This window comes from Anguilla rostrata, chromosome 1, assembly GCF_018555375.3.
Source record: "Anguilla rostrata isolate EN2019 chromosome 1, ASM1855537v3, whole genome shotgun sequence".
Classification (NCBI taxonomy): domain Eukaryota; kingdom Metazoa; phylum Chordata; class Actinopteri; order Anguilliformes; family Anguillidae; genus Anguilla; species Anguilla rostrata.
Genome location: NC_057933.1, coordinates 42,559,974 through 42,582,198, shown reverse-complemented (window position 1 = coordinate 42,582,198; position 22,225 = coordinate 42,559,974). Strand labels below are relative to the sequence as shown.

Here is a 22,225-nt window from a genome sequence, read left to right as displayed (position 1 = left end):
CAAGGAGGGACACTGCTGCCAAAGCAGAGGGCTGATGCAGTGTGAACATGTGCTGCAATGCTTGCAGATAAAGTGTGGGTTCTGGCTGGATTGCATCACACTGTTAAAACAAGGAGATTTAGAAAAGGGGCTTAATCTGCCTGGAACTGCAGTAGGAGCAACAAGCAGACACTCAACGCCTCTGCTGCAAATATGTAGTCACATTATAACATAGAAGTGTTTAAATAATACAGTATATGAATTCATAACAATAGTAGTAATAATAAAACTAGTACTACTTACAATAATAATAATAATAAGAAGAAGAAGAATACTGCTATTATTGACAACAAGAAAATGTTATTATTTTATGTTTGGTCCTAAAAAGGTGGGACAGATGGAGAGAAAATATGAAATGTGATATTACCTGTGTTTACACATTAAATCTGTTTGACAGCAACAAACCATTTTATCTAAAGCACTGCATTTCTTTACAGCAGTAACCAGATGAAAATGTTCCTATGTTTATTGTTGCATTCTTCTGTATTTTACACTTTTTCCTATTTTTGGTCCAGCATAATGAGGCAACCTTATCCAGAACCTTACAGCATTTTATTGTCTTGACAAACATGTCTGTCCAAAGTCGAGGGTTTCCTGTTCTGTACAACAAAATTATTTAATTACAAGGTGACAACATCATCTGAGGTGGAATCCTCTTTTATTGAGATTTGTGCTCAACTGCAGTCGGTGGAAAAAGAGTGTAAATATGACCGACTTTGGTTGCAGTGATTGAATTAGTGTGCTCTCCCCGGTGGTGTGTGGAGGAAAGCTTTAAGCCGTTTCTACTGGCTGCCTGATCGACAGCCTCCTCTTTAAGCGATGGAAGTGTGCAGTATAATTAGGGGTCTGAATTATGCTGAGCACAGCCAAGCATTGCTAGGGATTGAGTTGCCCGTCTTTCTCCACCTTGTCCTCAGCCAAGCGGCAGGAAACAGCTGGCCTGAATTCTTGAGTGCCTTTAATGAATTGAAATCTCTGGCTTTAGGATTTGGTGATTAAATGAAATAAGACTAATATTCCTGGGTGAGTTGCCTGAAAGATGATTGTCCTGAAAGGGATGTCTGGCTCAAAGTGAGATTCCCCCCTCCCCTGTACTGGGAATGACCTTATTCGGGGTGGAGGGGGGTGGTGGTGGTTGAGGAGTACTGTTTTACACTGGTGGATTGCTTTTAATTTAGACCATGTGGGAGAAACAAAGTGGCACTTTGTGTTAACCTCAAAGAGCTATTCTAATGTTGTGGTGCTGCAAGTGAACATTAGAAGGCATTAACAGGGATTACCACACACTGTGTGACCGTGTTTATTGTGCGGTTTTCATTTATTATTACAAATAGTTTGATCATTTGATCACTTAAAGCAGATGTGTTGAAGTTCCTGGAATTCGCATTGAAGTTTCAGGCGTAAAGAGATCCTTAATGTTAAGTTCAATGTTTTGTGATGAATAGAAGACTGTTTCAATAAAATCTGATCAAATAGGCTTGTCATTTTAAATTCCAGACAATTTCACTCATACAGTGTATTGTGGTATGAGTAAGGTATTTGATTTCTTAAGCCAGGACACATGCACATACACACACATGCACACAAACACGCATACACACACACACATGCATGTGTGTGAGTCTGTAAATCTGCCAAGAGGGGAGGCCTCATTGCAACATGCACTGATGAAGTTTTGTTGTCTTAATTACATGTATGGCGCTATGGGCTGTTTTCTAGTGAGTCCTTCACAATGTGAATCATATGGCATGAGCTCACCTGGGAAATGTAGCATCTGTAAGAATGCTGTCACGTGCCACACACCAAATGGTATTCAGAGAAAGAAAAAGGACATGGATTTACCCAAAGTACATTCTAACATTTTCTGAAAAACATTTATCCCTTATTTTATCTCGCAAGCATTTTCTCACAATCGAAGATACATTTTATCCCTTTCAATTAATGGAAAATAAGCCTTCTCATAGAATTGTTTGTATTATTATGACTTACTTTTTTGATCTTGAGATCTCTCAAGTGGAAACAAGCTTCTCTAATCTTGTGAAATACATTGCATCACTAAAGTTTCATTTTAAAGCAGAAACATTAATCCTGCGTTTTCCCTTCAAACATAGTATACTGATTGAATATTATTTCATGGCATCAATATTTTCTTTTCAATTGTGCCACAGTCACAGGCACCCACCATTATTTTAGTGAGTATTTGATGCTAGGTGACCAAAGAAAATATGATTCCCCCCTTCTGTATAAATGTAACAGCTGCCGAGTTGCTATAACAAACAACATGCTTTTTTGCTGTTATAGCTTTACAGAATGCCATCTAATGAGAAAACGAGAGAGTTGGTACCCAGGAAGGTCATAGCTGCAGATTTGGAGATTAGGCAATCTAGATTGCATTGTAACCCATCTACATGTGGTGTAAATTTGGGGAGACCTTAGGTAATTATTTACCTGGTGTTTAATAATTATTAATGGAAGTGGTGAACTCTTCTCACTGAATAATGAAATAAACAAGACAAATTTTTCAAATTTTGTCATTCTACTGTAAATATCTAGGACTAAATATGGAATAAATATACAACCTTACCATTGCTATTACGTGTATGTCCCTTTTGAGGCTGAGTGGTCATATATTGTCTTGGACAATTTGTTTGTGAAATCGGTTACCTGCGTAACCGAAAGTTGTGAATCATCATTGCTGCCTTACTCATTCACTTTGTGGTAGCAGTAAAAGACACTGCACCAGGCAAAATTATATCAATCAGTTTTGTCTTTGTAAGACACTATTATTATTGAGGACTTCTGAGCATATTTAAGCCATATGTTTGCTGATAGACCTAGCTGACATAGTTTTCTGGAGTAAGTCAGGAGAGGAGACGACACCATTGATTCTCTGTCTGTCTCTATCTACTGAACACGGATAACATTTCTTTTTTGATATGTAAGTGTTACTGCTCAAAATATTTTGGTTATGTACGTTATGTTTGAAATTGACTCTTCAAATTGGTTCGTGGGATTTTATAATGAGGATATTCCACACAGTAACATAAGCATTTGTTGGTAGCTTCAGCAGGGTTTGTGTTCATGCACCGGATGTGATGTGAGCTGGAACATTGCCAAAATGTGGTGGGCAGTTGAATATTGCTTTAATGTCGTGCCATTGCCATACAAGGAAACATTACATACTGCCTGTAGAGTACAGAAAAACATATGCGGCGTAATGATTACACATTCAGGTACTGTACCACATTGTGTGATAATGTTTTTTGCATTATTTTTAAATCAGATATCAGTGTTTCATCTTAAACATTGATATGCTTTATAATGGACAAAAGCATTTTATTTATATTTGGAGAGATTTTGGATATGTTTCTGGACCCCTGGATATTTTAGACCACTGTACTGATGGAAAGCTTGTAATTCCCACTTGAAAATGAAACAAAAGTGAGTTTCTCAAAACAGTTCATTTGTAATGAAATGCATGTTGTGATTTACCGCAATACATAATTTAGACATTTTGGATAGATTTAGAGACACTGGGTACACTGCTTACTTTTTCCTTCACAGATCTTTAGTAGTTCTGCATATCCACCCTTAGATTTTATGCAGCTGAGGTCAAGGAGTTTTTGATCCAGCACATGTATAGTTTAACCTGTTTTATATATGGGATCTCTCAGTATTTCATTGCAAACTAAAAAAAAATCATTTTTGCTTTATTGCCTAGACAATTGCATTTGTGGCACTTCATTTCTTCCTAAATTATGAATATAAACTAATCTAGATAGTTAGTATTGTAAATGGTACAGATGTCTTGCTTCATTTAAGCCATTTTTCAATTCTTTGCGATGCTCTTGAGAGTTATAAAGCTTTTAAATAGGATACCCCCTAAATGGGCAACAATTGGGCAGATTTGGTATCTGCATGAAGGGGTTAATTTGTCACTCGTCTGTATATCACCAACTTTGTGAGGTCTCAACTGAAAATGCAGGTCAGAGATGCTGTCATGATGACCATAGAACTGTGGAACTACAAGGCAAAAAGCTAAAGAAGGTTATACAAAGTTTGTCAAAGCTTTTACCCTTCTTAGGACCACCATTTTATGAACTGGCAAAACATGGTGCAACCCAGATGGTACCAATATCCTACCAAACTGAGGAACTGGACAAGAAGGGCAATTGTTCAGTGACCACGAGACCAGCTACACAACTAACAGAGTTGTAGAGCTCATTGGCTCAAATTGGACAAATTGTCCAGAGATCATCAATCTCTTATGTATTTTGAAGATTTGGTCTCTTTCAGACAGTGGCTAGATGGAAACCACTTCTGAAAAAGGCTAACATTAAGTCACATCTGGATTTTGCCTGGAGCATGGCTGAGGCCTTCTGGAAGAAATTGTGATTTGATGAGAATGAAGTTGAGCTTATTGGCCTGAAAGCAATGTTCTGTGTTTGGTGCAAACCAAACACAGCCCATCACCCTGGTAATATCTGTACGATCAAGCATGGTGGTAGCAGCATCATGCTATGGGGTTGCTTTTAAGCAGAGGGGACTGGGAAGCCATCACAGGCAAGATGTTTCCATAAAGGTTGAGATGGATGGAGCCAACTACAGTCAAATTATTGAGGAGAAACTGTTTAAGTCCACAGTCCACACTGTTTAAGTCCTCCATTTAGGGCAAAGTTTCATGTTTCAACAGGACCCAATGAAACAGCAAGATCTGCAGAGAAATGCCTGACAAGGTCAGTCTTCTAGAATGGCTGAGCCAAAGCCTAGCCTCAGAAACACTTTGGTATGACCTGAAAATGTCTGTCCACCGACACTCTCCATCTAACTTGGTAACAAATTTGCATGGAGGAATGAGGAACATTTTCTTCATCTAAATGTGAGGTGTGTGTGTTTGCAGGGGTGTGAATAAATGTAAGCCTTTTTTTCTTTTCTTCTTCTTTTTTTGATATGTGTACTTTTTGCATCATGAAGTTGTTGAAATTATTATGTTGGTGATGTGGAGAAAATATTTCAATGCATTAAAATTTTAGGATTTGATGTAAATGTGAAAAAGTTCAAGGGGGATGAGTACTTTCTGAAGTTTTTCCTGATTGTTATCATCTTTTATTAAACCCATTAATTGATGTGTGTTTCATTAATGAGATATGTAGATGAACCTTTTGAAGTGCTTTGGCACTTAGCAGTTAAAGAAACTGGATCTTTACCTTTTTAATTTGTGGATATTCCACTGGCATAGTTTACCATTGAGTAAATTGATAGGGGGATTTAAATTGGGTCTCCAGACTCTTCTTAGAACAAGATCCATATCCTTATATGTGATTTAAGGAATTGTAACATTTTCTAAAACATTAATAGTTAACAATTATATGAAACATTTTCCTTTTATTACATATTTTAGACCTTTACCAGTCATTAGCTTTGAATATGTAATCTTGGACAATTAAAAATGGACTTGAATATATACTGCTATTGAGAACAGAATAACTAAAGGAGACCCAGTGGAAATGTAATGAGGAAATGTAAATTTGCCAACATATTAATTACTTGGTCAGTCCCTGGATTCTTGTATACTTTTTTTGTTTTTGAATCAATATGGAATTTATTACAATGCTATATTGCGTTCCCCTTTACAGCAGATTTCTTGGATATATATATACAGTGAGCTCCATAAAGTTTTGGACAAAGTCATTTCTTTTTTTATTTGGCTCTGTACACCACAATTTCATATTTGTAATCAAACCGTTCACACGTGGTTACATTCTCATCTTTAATTTTCATACACTTTGGTTTTACCATGTAGAAATGACAGCACATTTTATACATAGTCATCCCATTTCAGTGCACTGCAATGTTTGGACATTAACGTTATGCAAATGAAAGTGATCATGTCTAGTATTTAGTCGCATATTCTTTACGTGCAATGACTGCTTGAAGTCTGTGACCCATGGACATCCCCAAGCACTGAGTATCTTCTCTGGTGATGCTCTACCAGGCCTGTCCTGCTGTCATCTTCAGCTCCTGCTTGTTTGGATGGCTAGTTACCTTAAGTTCTCTTCAGCATTTGAAACACATGCTCTATTGTATTCATATTGGGTGAATGACTTAGCCAGTCAAGACTTTTTTTCCAGTCTTTGACTTTGAAAAACATGTTTGTTTAGCAGTATGTTTTGAAACACTGTCTTGTGAACAGATGAAGAACCGTTCAGTGGGTTTGGATGTACATTATATGCTTCAACGTGAGCAGATATGATTCTTCTGTACATATCATAATTTATTCTGCTGCTGCTATTAGCAGTTATATCATTAATGCAGTGCCAGTACCTGAAGCAGAAAGTATCAGTACCTGTATGCTCGAACCATAACACCCACCACCATGTTTCACAGATGAGGAGAGGGTGCTTTGGATCTTAGGCAGTTCCTTTCGGTCTGCACACTTTGCTCTTGCCCTCACTCTGATAGAAGTGAATCTTGGTCTCATCCACAACACCTTTTTCCTGAACTTTGCAGGCTCTTTTAGATACGTCTTAGCTAACCCTAATCTCACCATCCTGTTTTTGTGACTAACAAGTGGTTTGCATCTTGCAGTGTAGCTTCTAGTTGTGTTCATGAAGTCTTCTGTGGACAGCAGAGGACTTACTTTGCCCTCCTTTGCTTCCACTGCTCTCTTTCTCCTTAATGATGTTCCAAACAGTTGATTTGGGTAAGCCTAAGGTTTTCCCTATGTCCCTGACTGTTTTTTTTTCTCATTACAAATCTAAAAATGTGGCATACAGAGCACAATCAAGAAAAATATATGCCTTTGTCCAAACAAATATATACATTTACATACGCACACACACACGCATGCACACACACACACACACACACACACACACGCAGCCAAGTGGCAAATTAAAGGAAAAACCAACATAAAGTGTCTTAGTTAGGTGTTGGGCCACCACAAGCTGCAAGAACAGCTTCAGTACACCTTGGCACCTAAGTCTCTGGAACTCTACTGGAAGGATGGAACACCATTCTTCCAAAAGATATTGCTTCATTTGGTGTTTTGATGATGGTGGTGGAGAGTGCTGTCTAACATGCCCCATAGGTGTTCAATTGGGTTGAGATCTGGTGACTGCGAAGGCCATAGCATATGATTCACATCATTGTCATACTCCTTGAACCATTCAGTGGCCCCTCGTGCCTTGTGAATTGGGGCATTGTCATCCTGGAAGAGACCACTCCCATCAGGATAGAAATGTATCATCATAGGATAAAGGTGACCACTCAGAATAACTACATATTGATTTGCAGTGACCCTTCCCTCTAACGGGACAAGTGGACCCAAACCATGCCAGGAAAATGCCCCCCACAGCATAACAATGCCACCGGATGCCCTCACTGTAAGGGTCAAGCATTCAGGCCTTTGAGGCTTCTCATATAGGGTGGAGCTGTCATTGTCAATATCACAGATTATAACTAACCAAAATGTCACTCATAGCAAAATACTGTTTAGTTTAAATCAGTTAGTCATTGATAGTGTGTGATGAGGATTCATAGCCTCTCTCTCTCGAGCCTCCCTCTTCTATTTCAGCGGACAACTCTCTTCCTGCTCAAAGTAAACACTGTCATATGATCCTAAAAATTAATTCTACATATATGTGCGCTACCAATTAATTTGATTCAGAATGTTATATATTCTAAGTCTGACTCTGAGCAAATCAGATCAATCATTTGAAAAACATACAATTAACTAGTACTTCATTATTCAAATTGTGATGTTATCTTTCATTCTGATAGATTTCCCATGATATTGTTTGTATCGCTTATTGTTTTGTGTGTAACTGAATTGATGAAGTTTTAGTTTCATATGGAAATGTGAACCATTCAAGGTGAGAGGTGTTCCAGGAGTGACATTAGTAGATCTATGCTGTTGTACAGTTGCAGTTGAAGTGTCTTTAAATGCAGTTGAGGTGTCTTTAAAGTAATTGCCATTTACACGTGCAGAGGCAGCTGATGTGTTGGCAGACACTGAATAGTCTTAACAGAATGAAACAAAAATAAAAAAAATAATTCTGGCAGTTACACAGAGTTTAAGAAGAGTCAAGCTTAAGGGTTGCTGTAGTTCAAGGCAGTCTCTGAGTAAAGCCTCAAAGCTCCTTTATGGTCAAGTGGGGATTGGAGGCTTATAGGGCCTTATTATCTGTAAGATTTGCAACATTCACATTTGCTTTAACCCACCTTCCCCCTTCCCCGTTCATTTTAATGGAGCCCCTTTAGCTTTGTGCCCCCCTCGACCCCCTGAACCCCTGACTTTGAAGATACCTTTTTTAGGCCCCCTTGTCTTTGAGCCTTAATTATTTCTTGGTCCACCTTTTGAGTTTGCTCTAACTTCAGAACTAGAGGCATGTTGGTAAATGGGTCAATGTATTTAAAAAACTTCAAATTGTTAAATCCTTTTATTTGTGCAATGCTATCAGAATTTAACTTAATTATTTTAAAAAAAGCTAGTTGCAAGGATGGAAGCTGGATTTATTGGATGTTGATAAATTATCATCTCCTAGTCATAATGCTACCAATTAGATAATAATTCAGTATTCATATTTGTTAGAGCTACATGAGGGAGCATTCACCTGAAATCACATAGTTTACAAAGGAGATGGGTTTATAGGTGGCTCCAGTTAAGGAGCCTGATGAGCAGTCAGGGAGAGATACACTATACAACATTGTCAATCCTGTTTCAAGAACTGTGGTGGGAAATTAAACTCATGTTCTTATGAAAAGAGTCACTGGTTCAGGAAGTGATTTTTTTTGCTTTTGATTCCTGGGCAAAACCATGCTGTTACGCCCTTAAATTTGGTGTTTAACTATAATTACAACAGTAAAATAACCATCTGTATGAACTGATGATATGATTTCTTGAACTATATACCCAAAAGCTTACATAATACTGCCAAAATCATGACATAACACCAAATGCATGCCCTACCACAGCAGCATATTACAACTCATGACAAGCAGTCTACCATTGCCGCTATGTATGCAACAAATTTTAGATAATAGATATCAAAGTCATTGCGGTTTACATTATGTCGGTTTAATGACATCTATTTCAACCTGCAGTCTGCTATCATGGCAGGTGTATGGCAAATTTATGACAGTGCAATTCAACTGTATCGGTATATGTTAATCTACCATGGATTATAACGAGGGCCACCAATTTGTCTCCCATTTATTTCTTGCATTGTACTTCAGTCCTCCACCAGACAGAGGTCACAATAGCCTCTTTGTCAAGCCACTTCTCAAACAATTATGATTTTTGTTTTTTCTTTAAAATCAGCGACTGATTCAGACCTAAGAAACAAGGCGACCTGAATTTACTGTGCAATCAACTGCTTTAACTGATCAATAGCTGTGTTACTGAAGTGCTGAGTAACAACGAAAGCCAACCGACCCTGCGGCTCTCCAGGACCAGGAGTGAGGCTCAAAGACATACTTTTTGCATTTCATCTTCCATCCATGTTCACTTTTCTTCCTGACTCTCCCCATATTAAATCAACATATTGTTTTTTTTTATTATAAATGTCTCAATTAGAAACTCAATTGTATGATTTGTCACTTGACTGTGCTGTTGGACAGCTTATGGGGACCCCTGGAGGATAACCATTGAGATAGAACTTTAAATCCCTGCAGGTCACATGGTGGAGACAAACTAGTGGCCCTAATCATAAGTAAGCATATACATTATTTAAGAAATAGTGCTTTGATTTCCTTGTTTGGGTTATATTCCCCAAGAGTGCACTAGGCGTGTGCACAACCAGTCTACAGTTGATAAACAGGCTTATTTATCTATAGTAGACTGGTGTATATTATTTTTGTTGACCTTTACAATTATGTATTCAATAAAAAGAAAAACAAATTGTTCAGATACATGATCCAAATCTGTATTTTAAAGTTTGCCCATCCCAGTGTATGTAGGGTTAGTGATACCCCAGACAAACAATATTGTCTAGGCCTATTAGTAAAATAAGAAACACATCTTAGTGTGCCGCTTGTGTTGATGAGTTCTGACATTGCTGTTACTTGGTAAGGTCACAGGAATCCTGGGATTTGTCATTCTTGGAGCCATTTGCTTGGTGGTGATTAAGTTTGCCTTGTTGATCCTTGTAAAAACCTGTCTCAATCATGTAAACTTCAGTGCAAGCAAACTAGTTGAAACTTCAAAGGGTCAAGAATCCTACTGGGATTTTGGCAGGGGTTCCAGCAATAGATCCGAATCTTCCTGCTGAATTCGGCCTGTATTTGTCTAAGGAGAACGCACGAAGCACACTCCGAGGGAGATACAGTGGGTTAATACAGCCATTATCCCCTTAGAGAGTATTGGCTTTTCAAGGCTACACGCAGCTTCTTGGTAGCAAAGAGATCGAGGCTCAGCTAAAGAACCTTGAGAAGGGAATCACCACAGTAATTTGAGCTAATGACTTTGTAACAGGCTCAGGGCAGACCTTAGGCAGAGCAAGTGAGAGATGCTATCACCTGAACATGCCCTTTTAAAATGCACTACTTTTCTTTCTCTCCCTCACTCTATCTCTCTCTCTCTCTCTCTCTCTCTCTCTCGCTCCCTCTCTCTCTCGCTCCCTCTCTCTCTCTCTCTCTCTCTCTCTCTCTCTCTCTGCCTTCCTGTTAAGGCAGAGCAACATTAACATTCCATCCAGGGAAACTAAACAGAATCTTAATTAGTCCTGATGCTCCCGTGCACAGAGTATATTCACTGCATTTCTTAACTAATGGCTGCTGTCAGGATATTTTTTCTCTTCTGGTTCTTCAGGGGATATCATGTTTGCCTGCAAAGCATGACAGAAATGTAATGTGCAATGCAAAAAAAGGGGATGAGAATGCAAAATGTGAGTCTGACTTCATTTGGATCTAATGGTGAGGAAATGTTCACAGGTCTTACGAGGGCATCTACGACAGTTTCTTTTTATTCTTTTACTTGTCATTAGGCCAGGAACATAAGTATATTTCAGTGATAAACTGCTTCTCAGTTAGGCTTTATTTAGTACAGAAAACATTGCCCTACTTTAGTGGTCATGGCAGATGATGTGAACAATGGGAACAGGAAAACAGTGCAGCATCATACAGATTAATAGCTTTGTTATGATAGCTGTAATGCAATTAAAAATGACTGACATGATGCAAACACACTGACTTACGCTTAATTGTCTTTATGCCATAATGTAAGTAACTACAAACCAAGAGTATGTCGCCTGCCATATGTAATTAAAAATAGCTTGCATGGTACACATAGCAACCACATAAATATTGGTTATGAAAAAATTGAATCAACATTGTTCGCTTTAGTCAACTTTAGTGGTGCTCATAAAATTATATTAATACACTGAAATGAAGAAAATACAGCATATTTTATAATGCTACTAAAAATATATTGATATGTTAATTAGTGTTTTCTGAAAACAATATTGACATCTATGTGGCTTTCAGATATTGGGCCAAACAATCAGAAAGGCAAGAGAAAGCTTAGAACAGATCTTATATTAGTTCTTGCAAATGTGCATCATTTGCTATATTTGCACAAGATTAGTTTACTTTAAAGTGGCATGGATGTATACATATTTATGCCAAAGTTGTGCTATTCTAAAAAAGAAAAAATGATAAGGTCAAGCAACTGATCAAAAGTTAAAATATTTGATTATTCTGAAACCAAATTAGATAATGTTTCATTGTATGTGACCAAACAAATGTCACACGCTCTTTAAATTCTTCTAGTAAACTTGATACTTTATTATGTTTGCACATTTTCAACACCAAGGCTTTGATTCTAACAAAATGCTAAATGTGACACAGATGCTAAAATATTATTCAGTTGAAGCTTGTAGATTTCTTATTTGCTTCACTGATAAGACAGCAAAAATGAATTTCCCATTATGTCACATGCAAGTGAAAAAGGCATTTTTTAAAAACCAGTACACATGTCCTCTCTGACTGCCTTGTGAGAAAGAAAACTTCCTCAGCACCACATTGCTTGCAAACATTAATGTTTCCAGGTCATGGTTGTGACAATATTAAAAAATGTAATTATTTAATTCAATGTCTTTTTTTAAAATTGCTTACATATTTTGCCCCCTACAATATATGTGTCTGTTCGCCTGATAAACATTAGGACTTGTTTCAGTGTGACTGTTAAAAGGCTGGGGATAAGAACTAAAAGCAGTTCTGACAATGGTGCTACTGTATGTACTGCAGTGAAAGACAGCAATACAAAAAATAATTAAGTTCATTAACGGCCATCAACTCTCACAAATTTTGCATAGGTTGCATAAAATACTTCATATTATACGGTAAGTCATTACAAATATTAAATGAAAATTTAATATTAAATATTGAATGAAAAAAGCAAATATTGTATAGTATTCACATAACATGAATCAAACTTATCATACAGTACTTTAACATGTCTTACATTTTGTGTCCTGTTGGTTGTGCCTAAGATTCTGGCCCACTCAACAGAAGCACAGTCAGCATGTTCGGAATTATATTTAGACCCTTTTTTCACCTTGAGTCTTGACCTAACAGTGTCTGCATTATAGACATGTTTCAGCTTAAAGGGGAAATTATGTCTAAAAACAACCAAATGCATAAATTGAGAAATCATTTAGAGTTTTGTTTTCACTGCCATAATACATAACTGCTGCAAGTTAGTGATCTGATCCAGGCTAAAAGTCCTAATGATCTTACTGGGATTCTAGTGTGGACAAAAGTCAGACGTTGATATAGCTCCTGCCTTTTTGCTACTCTTGATCAGCAAGGCGAGAGTATATCCCCTCTGGCACCTTTATGAGAGGACAGACCTTGAGCTTACTCTGAAAAACCCTTCCTACTTTGATGTCTTTCATGAAACCCATCTGCAATCTATTTGTTAGTAATTTTTACCTTTTTCCAGCAAAATCATTATTTATGGCCTAACCTTAATGGAGGATTAAACCTGTAAAAATAAACAGAGCAGCATAACAGCTCCACAACACTCAGGCAGGATCAGGTATGAACTCACAAACCATGACAAGGCTGCATTGGGTCAGATCTTTCTTTTTTTTGTCTGTTGTTTGGCTTAGATTTGTTTAATTACAAGGCCCAGCCAAGACTAACTCATCCTGCTTCGTTGATTTCATGTGAATACAGACGGATATAAGCAGACATTGAATGCCTTTGGTTGAGATTCTCCAAATTGGTTATTTCTAAATTTGCCCAAATTCTGTTGTTATCCCTCCTGTTGTAGCAACAGTAAATTCAAAAAAAAAAATGGCACTTAAATAACATCTGACAAAGGCAGCAAAATCGCAATAATATTGACATTGTAAATGAACAGATGTTGGCTTTAAGTGTAAATACCATATAAAACATGTACATAATTTAAAAAGATTTCCGCTCCGTAGGCTACCGTTCATAGGTAAGATTTTAATGGTTCAGCAAGTGTAAAGTCGCAAGCATTTTACAATGCAGAATGCAAGTTTAAGTATCTCGTAGATGACCCGTGAGGTGTAGCCTTGCATTACTTGTTTTAGGAAGACCTGGCCCGCCAATCCAACCTATAAAATAGACTTTATTATATGCCTCGCCCTTCTTCATTTAAAGAAAGTGTTAAATAATTCCCCGATATTGGTTTTTATTGTATGCCGTAAATTTTATATTCCCATAAAAACTTGGCTAAAAAACAGGTTAACCTAAACATCAGTAAAGGAAAACTAGTGTTCGTCGGCGGCGCTGTTTATTCCCCCGTAAAAATCGGAACTGTTTATTCCTTGATGTACGTAAACAACTCCACAGAAGTGGCGAAGCTTACACGTTTGTTAATGGGTAATTATCTATTTATTTTTGTCACTTTGTACTAAAATAACAATAAAATAAAGTTCAATGTTTTCCTTTTCCTCTCAATATGGGGAAGTTCATATATTGCTTTTGAACTGATCGGATACGTATTATATAGATAAATATGACAATACTGCATGAATTTAAACTATCTTTGAAACAGCGATAGCGAATGTAATGGGGTGAAGAATTTAAATTACAGTGCCAGATGAACAAACAAAATTGGATTGTGAAGAGAAAGAACAACGTGCATCGACTATAATTATCAACGATAATACAATAGCGCTGAAGTTGGTGACATGAATTCATCTGGATTTATTTCGCCATAGCCCACGTTTCGCGATGAGCTTTTATTTTGTCATACTCAGCGCTTGTTTCCTCTGCTTCCAATCAAACAAGGGTAGGTGAAGTTCTTTTCACGTCTTCAAAGGCGGCTGGTGAGCTGTTTTACAGAAACAATAACTCTTTTTATTGAGAACAAATGTTGACATTTGAGGGGAGCAGAGAAAGCCAGGGTCTATAAGGAACCCGAAGTGGAAATCGCCTCTGGTACTATTTGACAACAGCAGTAGGTCCCTAAGGATCCCACCTGAGATTAAAGCCTGCATTTCAATAAATCAGCTCTAATGAAACCTCTAAGACCTACAATGGAATTGTTTGTCCTTCCAACAGAAAACTGCCGAATTCAAAGACGTTTGAGCATGGAAGCCAAGTTTAAGGGGATATAAACCCGCAGGGATACGTCAGCATTCATCCTAAACGCGGTTAGAATAAACCGAACTTCGCCTGCAACGATTCTGAACAAAACTTTCTAAATGAATTATAAAGACGATGGCTATCTTTTTTTTTTTTTTTTTTTTTTAATTAAACAAATAAAAAAAACTATTTGAATTTTTACCAGCTTGGAAAAGGGTAAAGAAAAAACGTGCTGTTTAGCTGTGCCACTTGAATTAATTCATTGTCTATAATGAATCCTAAAATGTATAGTAGCCTATGCAGTTCTCAAAATATGAAATATGCTAATCACTGAAGTACACCACTGAGTGAAATGCTTCGCACCATCACTTTAGAAACAGGCAAGACTGTACTCAAGAAACGTTTTAACCTTTATTATTATTATTATTTATTATTATTATTATTATTATTATTATTATTATTATTATTATTATTATCATCATTAGTGTTGTTTTTTTTTTTTTTAATTTAAAACAGACGAGTAATCGGATCAACGTAAAAAGACACATTTTCAATGGGGAAAACAGACATATCGCCTATGTCCTGCAATTCCCATTCGAGGACACCGGCCCCATTGTAACTACCAGATGTTTAGACAAGATTCTATAAATGTTCAATCCCGCTTCATAATGAACCCCAACTGACCGCTCTAAACTAAGCTAAACGCACCCGGGATCACCATGCCAGGATCTAATAAAGCTTTAACCGTGCAACGTTATTAATCATTGTGAGCAATAGATGAAGGCCTTGAAAATAAACACATGATTTATTACAACCAAAGCCATGATTATTCTTTCTTGTGAAAAAGGTTGCATACACTTTTAAACCATTAACAAGCCTTCTGTCATGAAGCCAGTTTCATTTTGTTCAATGAGTAATTTATAAGACACTGCATTTAAAGCAAAGTGGCGTGACATAAAACATTGCGCACAATTCTTTAATCGTTCCACTATACGGCGTTTTAGAAGTATTCAAGTGCAATTGTTTTTATTTATTTATTTATTTATTATTTTTTTGTTGTTGTTTTTTGACTTTGGAATAAATGCGAGGAAATTGGTTATTTCAAAAGATATTTCGCCAGAAAACAGCCTTTGCACAATCACAATACGAAAAAAAGTTATCAGTAAATAAAGCATTGCACAACGTTGCCAGTATATAGGCTACTAGCCCGTTTTATTTACAATCAAAGATATAAATTAGTAAAAGTATTCTTGTTAACAACCAACAAAGATTGTTTAACTTTCCATTACGTTTCAAATAAAAACCAGTCATAATGTATTTACAAAACAATGTTCAAATTCAGTTGCAATACAACTTGCATAAATTATAGGCTTTTGCCATTATTACAAAAATAAATATCAAATGTATTTCACTTTTTAAGTTCTCAAGTCATCCGACACATTCTTCCTACATTATACATCTCTTACAAATAAGCTTTACAGTAGGCCTAATTATTTTCACACTTATAGTATACAATATATCCCGTGGCAATGAAGCAATCTAGGGATCCTGAGAAATAACATTTTCAAAAGTCACATACATTGGGAAACTACCAACAAATGCACATTTGATTTAAAAAAAGAAAGTGAAATAATACAATGATTATCATATTATTGTTTTTTTAAATATCTGTTTAGTCGCTGTAGAATTAAGATATAGTGCGTTGCAGTCTTCATGTCAAGGGTGGCACGATATGCGATCCGGTAAAAGAGAATTATTTCGTTTAAAATAGGTTGTAGAAGTGATGGCTTGTTCGCTTTTTTCCTCAAAGCAATTGTGACACCTACCTGTGGACCAAGGAAATAAAAACCAAATCAACCACAATCGCACAGAACTGAACATATAAATAGGCTAGTGAAATACACAGAGCCTCTTCAAAAAATACAAAAAAAAAAAAAAAAAAAACAAACTCCACACAACATGTGCCTTTTGGTAACACAAACGCCATGTTCAGCAAAAAGCGTCAGCTTTCATAATATAAAAGAATGATTCTAATAATTTACGCAGTCTAATTCACGAAGACACAACCACGACATGTATAAGTGCTACCGTGTTTAATTATTAATTGTAGCCTACAGCTGACTGACGTAAGATGTCCCAACGATATTAACATAGTCTACTCCAGTTATTACCCCTCCTCTCCCATAAAAAACACATTTACACCAAACCGAATACTTGGGAAAAAAACTCGTCTAATTAACTTACTTGCGTAATCATCTTCTTAACTTGATAGGTATTGTTGAGCTCCTACTGTGCACACGTCAGTGGCGTCTGTCAAAAATATAACCCCAAATTTAGTCACGGGACATTCATTTCACTGCTTCTATCTGTGAGCAAGGTGAGTCTACTATTATAAAATGCCAGGACACTTCAGGCAAAAGTCTGGTTTAAAACACACTTCACCCGCTATGTACAAGCCCGGTAATGCCCCAGAACACAGATATCTGCGTATCCCCCTTTCCAGCAAAGACAAATTCATTTCTGAGTAAAAATGTCAACATAATCACAAATCACATCGTCTTCACAATTAATATATAGATAAAAAGACTAAAAAAAATGAATTCAAAAAATGTTGTCCTATTTTTTTAAATAGGCTAGTCACATACCGGCGTAAACTAAAAGCCAACACAATGTTTAATAGCGAATTGCCATTTTGAGTAACGTGCATTTTCACCTACCTTTCTTGGATTCTAAATTAGAGGGCCTGAAGTGCTGCTCGATATGGTTCGGGTGGCTCTTTATTAGCGAGTCATTACTGTGTTTGTGAATAGCGCCAGGGTTCAGCACAGTCTGTGTGAGCCCCTCATTAGTAGTCACAGCAGCAGAATTGTACCGTAGGATCCCTTGACCCTGCAAAGCGCTGAAGTTGCCGTAGTTTGTATAATTACTGTAAAACGGAGAAGTGTAATAAATAGGCCTCCCCAAGATGGAAGAGGCTGAATAGACAGTGCTGGCTGGGGACGTTGCTGATGATGCTGATGTTAGAGCGTTTGAAGGACAGTTTTGCCCGGGGTCCTGCTTTTGGTCCGAAGTGGCGATTTCTGCTAATGACCACAGTTTAGGTTTGATGGTTTGACTCTGCGGGCCTGACGAAACTCTGCTGTCAAGGCTGGCTTTGTTGTTGCTTCTCGACGAATCCTCGTGGTGGTGATTTAAAATTGGGGCTTCCACCCCTGTCAGTGGCGATGATGTCACTGGCTTAGGTGACAAGCCTCGCTGGCGTTCTTCGTTTTCTATGTCGTGATCGTCATCCTCACATTTGTCCTTAGTGTCTGATCCAGACTCACAAACGATGTCCCCAATCCTGCAACTGATTTTTTCTCCGTCTGATTCCGCGGAGCAGGAATGGTCAGTGAGAGTGTCAACGTGTAAACTAATACCTTGAAGAAAAGAAAAGAAGGTAGTGTTTTTAATATAATGCGTTTGACATAAATGAGCAAAATGAATTAATTAAAAAAACGAAACTAAATATGTAAACGGAATCGGAGCAGACTATATTTTCCAACATGAAGGACAACTAAAGAGGAAATAAAAACAACAACAACAATAATAATAATAATAATAACAATAATACTAATAATATTGTTGCTACTACTGTAATACTACTACTACTACTAATAATAATAATAATAATAATGATAATAATAATAACCTTTCAAATTCATGCTATGCATAGACTCATGCTTTTCTTGATGTCGGTAAACAAATTCAGCTCCGAAAAATTCATCAAATGTCACTGCGTAAATAAATAATGCAATTCTATAACAAAATAAATTACTGTGAGAGATCGCATGGCAACACATAAAATCAAGCTTCCAGCCCTTCACTGTAGAACTATCATTGACACGAATTATTGCGTTTACCTTCATCCTCAGCCGAAGTTTCACTGTTGTCGACGTTCTTCTCTGAATGGTCGTCTTTCCTTTCCCCATCCCCATCGTCTTCGTCCTCGTCTTCACTTTTATTCCGAGGTGCCCATGTCATCTTGTTCTCCTTTTTGAGTCTCCTTCTGGCATTTGCAAACCAAGTGGAGACCTGCGTGAGGGTCATCTTTGTGATGATAGCCAGCATGATCTTTTCTCCTTTGGTGGGGTAGGGGTTTTTCCGGTGCTCCTGAAGCCAAGCTTTGAGAGTTGCTGTCGCATCTCTTGTAGCGTTCTTTCGGTAAGCAGGGTCGTTCAGCTGGTACGGGTATCCTGGACTTCCATAAGGGTGATAACTAATTGCTCCTGCCATGCCAGTTGTGTGTGCGTCGTACGGGGAGCCCTTTGAGATAAATAACGTTCACTATCAATTGCAACTCTTAATACATTTCAGAATATCGGACATAAGAATGTTCACAGTTACATAAAATGCACAATCATAGTCAGCTCATATAATAAAGGCGTGTAATAATAATAATACATATAATTAAGTTTTAACTTGGCGTGTCTACGCAATAACTCCACGCATAATAGCAAAAAATAATAAAGAATATAAGTGTAGTGATTTCAGTAATCGTCACTTCGCCCATTCTTTTTGAAGGGGACTGTTTCGTTGCCAGGATAAAGACGTGCCTTAACATATCACTGCAATAACACATCACAAATCCAATTTGCAAATCACTAGGTATGCATTTTTTTTCAAAACGCTTTAAGTGCCTTTTCATTAGCATTTTAATTCACCTTCCACGTTTAAATCGCGCTTATTTAACTTTACATAAACCCAAATAGTTTAAACTTCAATTTTAATAACTTAATTTAACCCACAGAGAGCCAATATCTTTATAACATAACTTTGACTATTTACTTGAACAAGTGGACAAGATATATTAATACAAACAATGCAAATGTGTGTTCGCTGGCTGTAAATAGAAAAGCATCGGACTATTCTAACTTAAATGTGAGTGTGAACTAAATTAACGAGACCTAGGGCCTACGTAAATGTTGTGCAATCGCTTATAAGTGCCTGAATCACTCAGTAACTGCACAAAATATAGCCCACATATAAATATACACTGAAATGAGCTACAAAAATAAACACACTAAATATTTTATTAGGAAATGTGTGAATATGCTATTATTTTACATTGGTCTGCACTTCAAATGCAATAACGTCTTAGAACATTGCGTTTGCATTCTAGAGCAAAACAATCTGTTTAATATGGTATGTGTATATTAGCTGATTATCTGATATTATTTAAAACGTTACACCGAGTGCAGAGCAAGGTATTCAAATACACGGCCTTCGTATAATCGATAATAGGATATCAATCATTTTCATTTTCAGAACGCATTTCAAAACGCGTGTTGGTCTTCGAAATTGTCAACAAAAAAAGTAGGCTATCCAAACCACCCCCTTCCACAAAGTACACATTACCATGTATGATGGGAATCCAGTGGCAGGGTCCGTGGGATACGGCAGCGGGCTCGAGAAGCCACTGGCCGAAGCTGTAAAAGCAGCCGATCCGGGGTAGGGACTGAAGGCAGATCCTGACGAAGACCGTGCCAGCTCCTCGCTTCTTGGGGCGGCCAGAGCCGAAGCTCCATAAGCTGGGCACGAGTAGAGCGCCAAAGAGCCTGGGGGCTGGTAGAGGTAACCCTGAGGATACGACATTGCTGTATGGGTGTTTGTTTTGTTCTCCAAAATAAGAAAGGAGTTCAAATCAAACGATATAAAAAAACGACCCGCGCGTAAAACAATCGACAGAGCGAGGTAAATTAAAAAAAAAAAAAAAACAACCACAAAGATCAGCAAAGTGCCTGCATAGAGGCAACGACTCGATCCCCTAGCGCCCGTTGTTTTTAGTACTCAGAACTATGAAGTGAGGAGTTGAAGGAAGGAGCAGTTGAGTTTCTGAGAGCATTGGAAAACAGGAACTGTCATTCCAGCTCATCTGAATATTCCATCTCCGCCCCTCGCCCTGTGAAATGGAACTCGGTAACAAAACCGAAGACAGTGGAGGAGGTAGAGCTGAAGAATGTTCGCCCCTTTAATAAGTCTTCAGTACCGATTATTATAGGGATTTTATCCTTTTTTGTCCTTGTTACTTGTTGGACCGCTGCGCAGGCAATTTTAAGACGTGTACTCTAAATGCGTTGTTTCAATTAACATTTCAATCCAATGGTGATGTGTCAATCGTAATAAATGCTTGTTATTTTAAAGAGCTCCACTTAATATATCGATTGTGTAATGCCAAGCTGATCGTCTGCTGTAGTAATGCAAAATAATGTCAATACAGTGATTTTTTTTTTTTTTACAAAACTTTAGCAATAATAATAATAATTATTATTATAATAAGCAGAAGAAGAAGCATGTCAATAATAATATTAATAATCAATCCCAGCACACTGCATGTGATAATTTATCGAGAATGGTATGTTACTCTTTACTTCCCGTCTGCTCTTTATCAATAATAAAACACATGCTACAGTACTATACAACCGAAACAGCATTTAAAAACAATCCGCCTAACGGCCTGTAGGAGGCGTTACCCGGCTTCAACATAGCAATATTTATCTGTGGATATCGTTGGTTTCCTCAGGGGTCTATGGCTCGCAACCACGTTTAAATCCAAGTCAACTTCGTGGAAATGCACGATGAGTTGACTGCATGGAATACAGGCTGTAGCATATGCCTACTTATCAGCAGCGTAAAATAAAATAAAAGGTGAGAGAAAAAAAGTATTTAAAATAGTCAGTTATAATAATAATAATAATAATAATAATAATAATAATAATAGCAACAACAACAATAATAAAATTATTATTATTATAATTATTATAATTATTATTATGGCTGATGACGATGTGCCGTAACTTTCTTTAGGTAAAAAAAAAAAAAACAGGTGTGCTTTCTTTTTTGTTTTTCAAACGCACTTTCTTGTGCGTTTGTGTAAATGCAAGACGATAATGTATTATGATTCTTCTAACTAGGGAGATATTGACCAACTAATGTTGGCAAGATTGTATGAATTACAGACAATGTAGGCGATCTGTTGTTGTACGCATTGCCGTCAGCCCACAATATCCAGATGAGTGTGACGAAACGCATCTGATTTTACCTTTGAAATTACACCCCCCTCTCCACCCCACTGCCAAGTAAGTATAAATATTTCAGACCGAAAGTGAATATCACTTCGACACACGAGTAATTCTGATCCACGACAAACACACACTGATAGCAACATTCCAAGCGATTTTGAACCTAATATTATGATGCTTTAAAAAGGACGAGACAATACGTAATCATTTGGCTTATCAGTGTTATTTCATGACAAAAAAACGTAGATGCATAATTCCACAGCAAATTTCTTTGTCCGACGCTATCAGGGAGGCTGTTCTGGTAGTGGTTTATTATTAATTCTATAAGAGACAAGCAAGCGACCAGCACTCTTGTTTCAGATAAGTAGGCTATGCTCTGATATGAACCAGGTCGCAGAGTAATTAATATTCTGAAAAATATGGATACTTTAATTACTTACATACCTATGGTTCTATTGCGATTGAATCCTTGTAAAAGTAGGCTACATATTTTGATTTACATATGTTTAAGTGTAACCCAAGTAACTAAAGTGTAATTTTTTTCTGTTTCAGCTTTCATTGGT

General features: G+C 37.2%; 1 protein-coding gene across 1 annotated transcript; it reads right to left on the bottom strand.

The window, feature by feature from the left end:
- Positions 1-15,785: 15,785 nt before the first annotated feature.
- On the bottom strand, positions 15,786-20,494 carry irx2a (iroquois homeobox 2a). The gene is made up of 5 exons (XM_064337956.1): positions 19,999-20,494; positions 18,504-18,906; positions 17,319-18,020; positions 16,846-16,911; positions 15,786-16,427 (listed from the first exon to the last, which is right to left on the bottom strand). Exons 1-4 carry the CDS (start codon positions 20,233-20,235, stop codon positions 16,862-16,864), a joined length of 1,392 nt encoding a protein of 463 aa, XP_064194026.1. The 5' UTR covers positions 20,236-20,494; the 3' UTR covers positions 15,786-16,427; positions 16,846-16,861.
- Between the last annotated feature and the right edge of the window lie 1,731 nt (positions 20,495-22,225).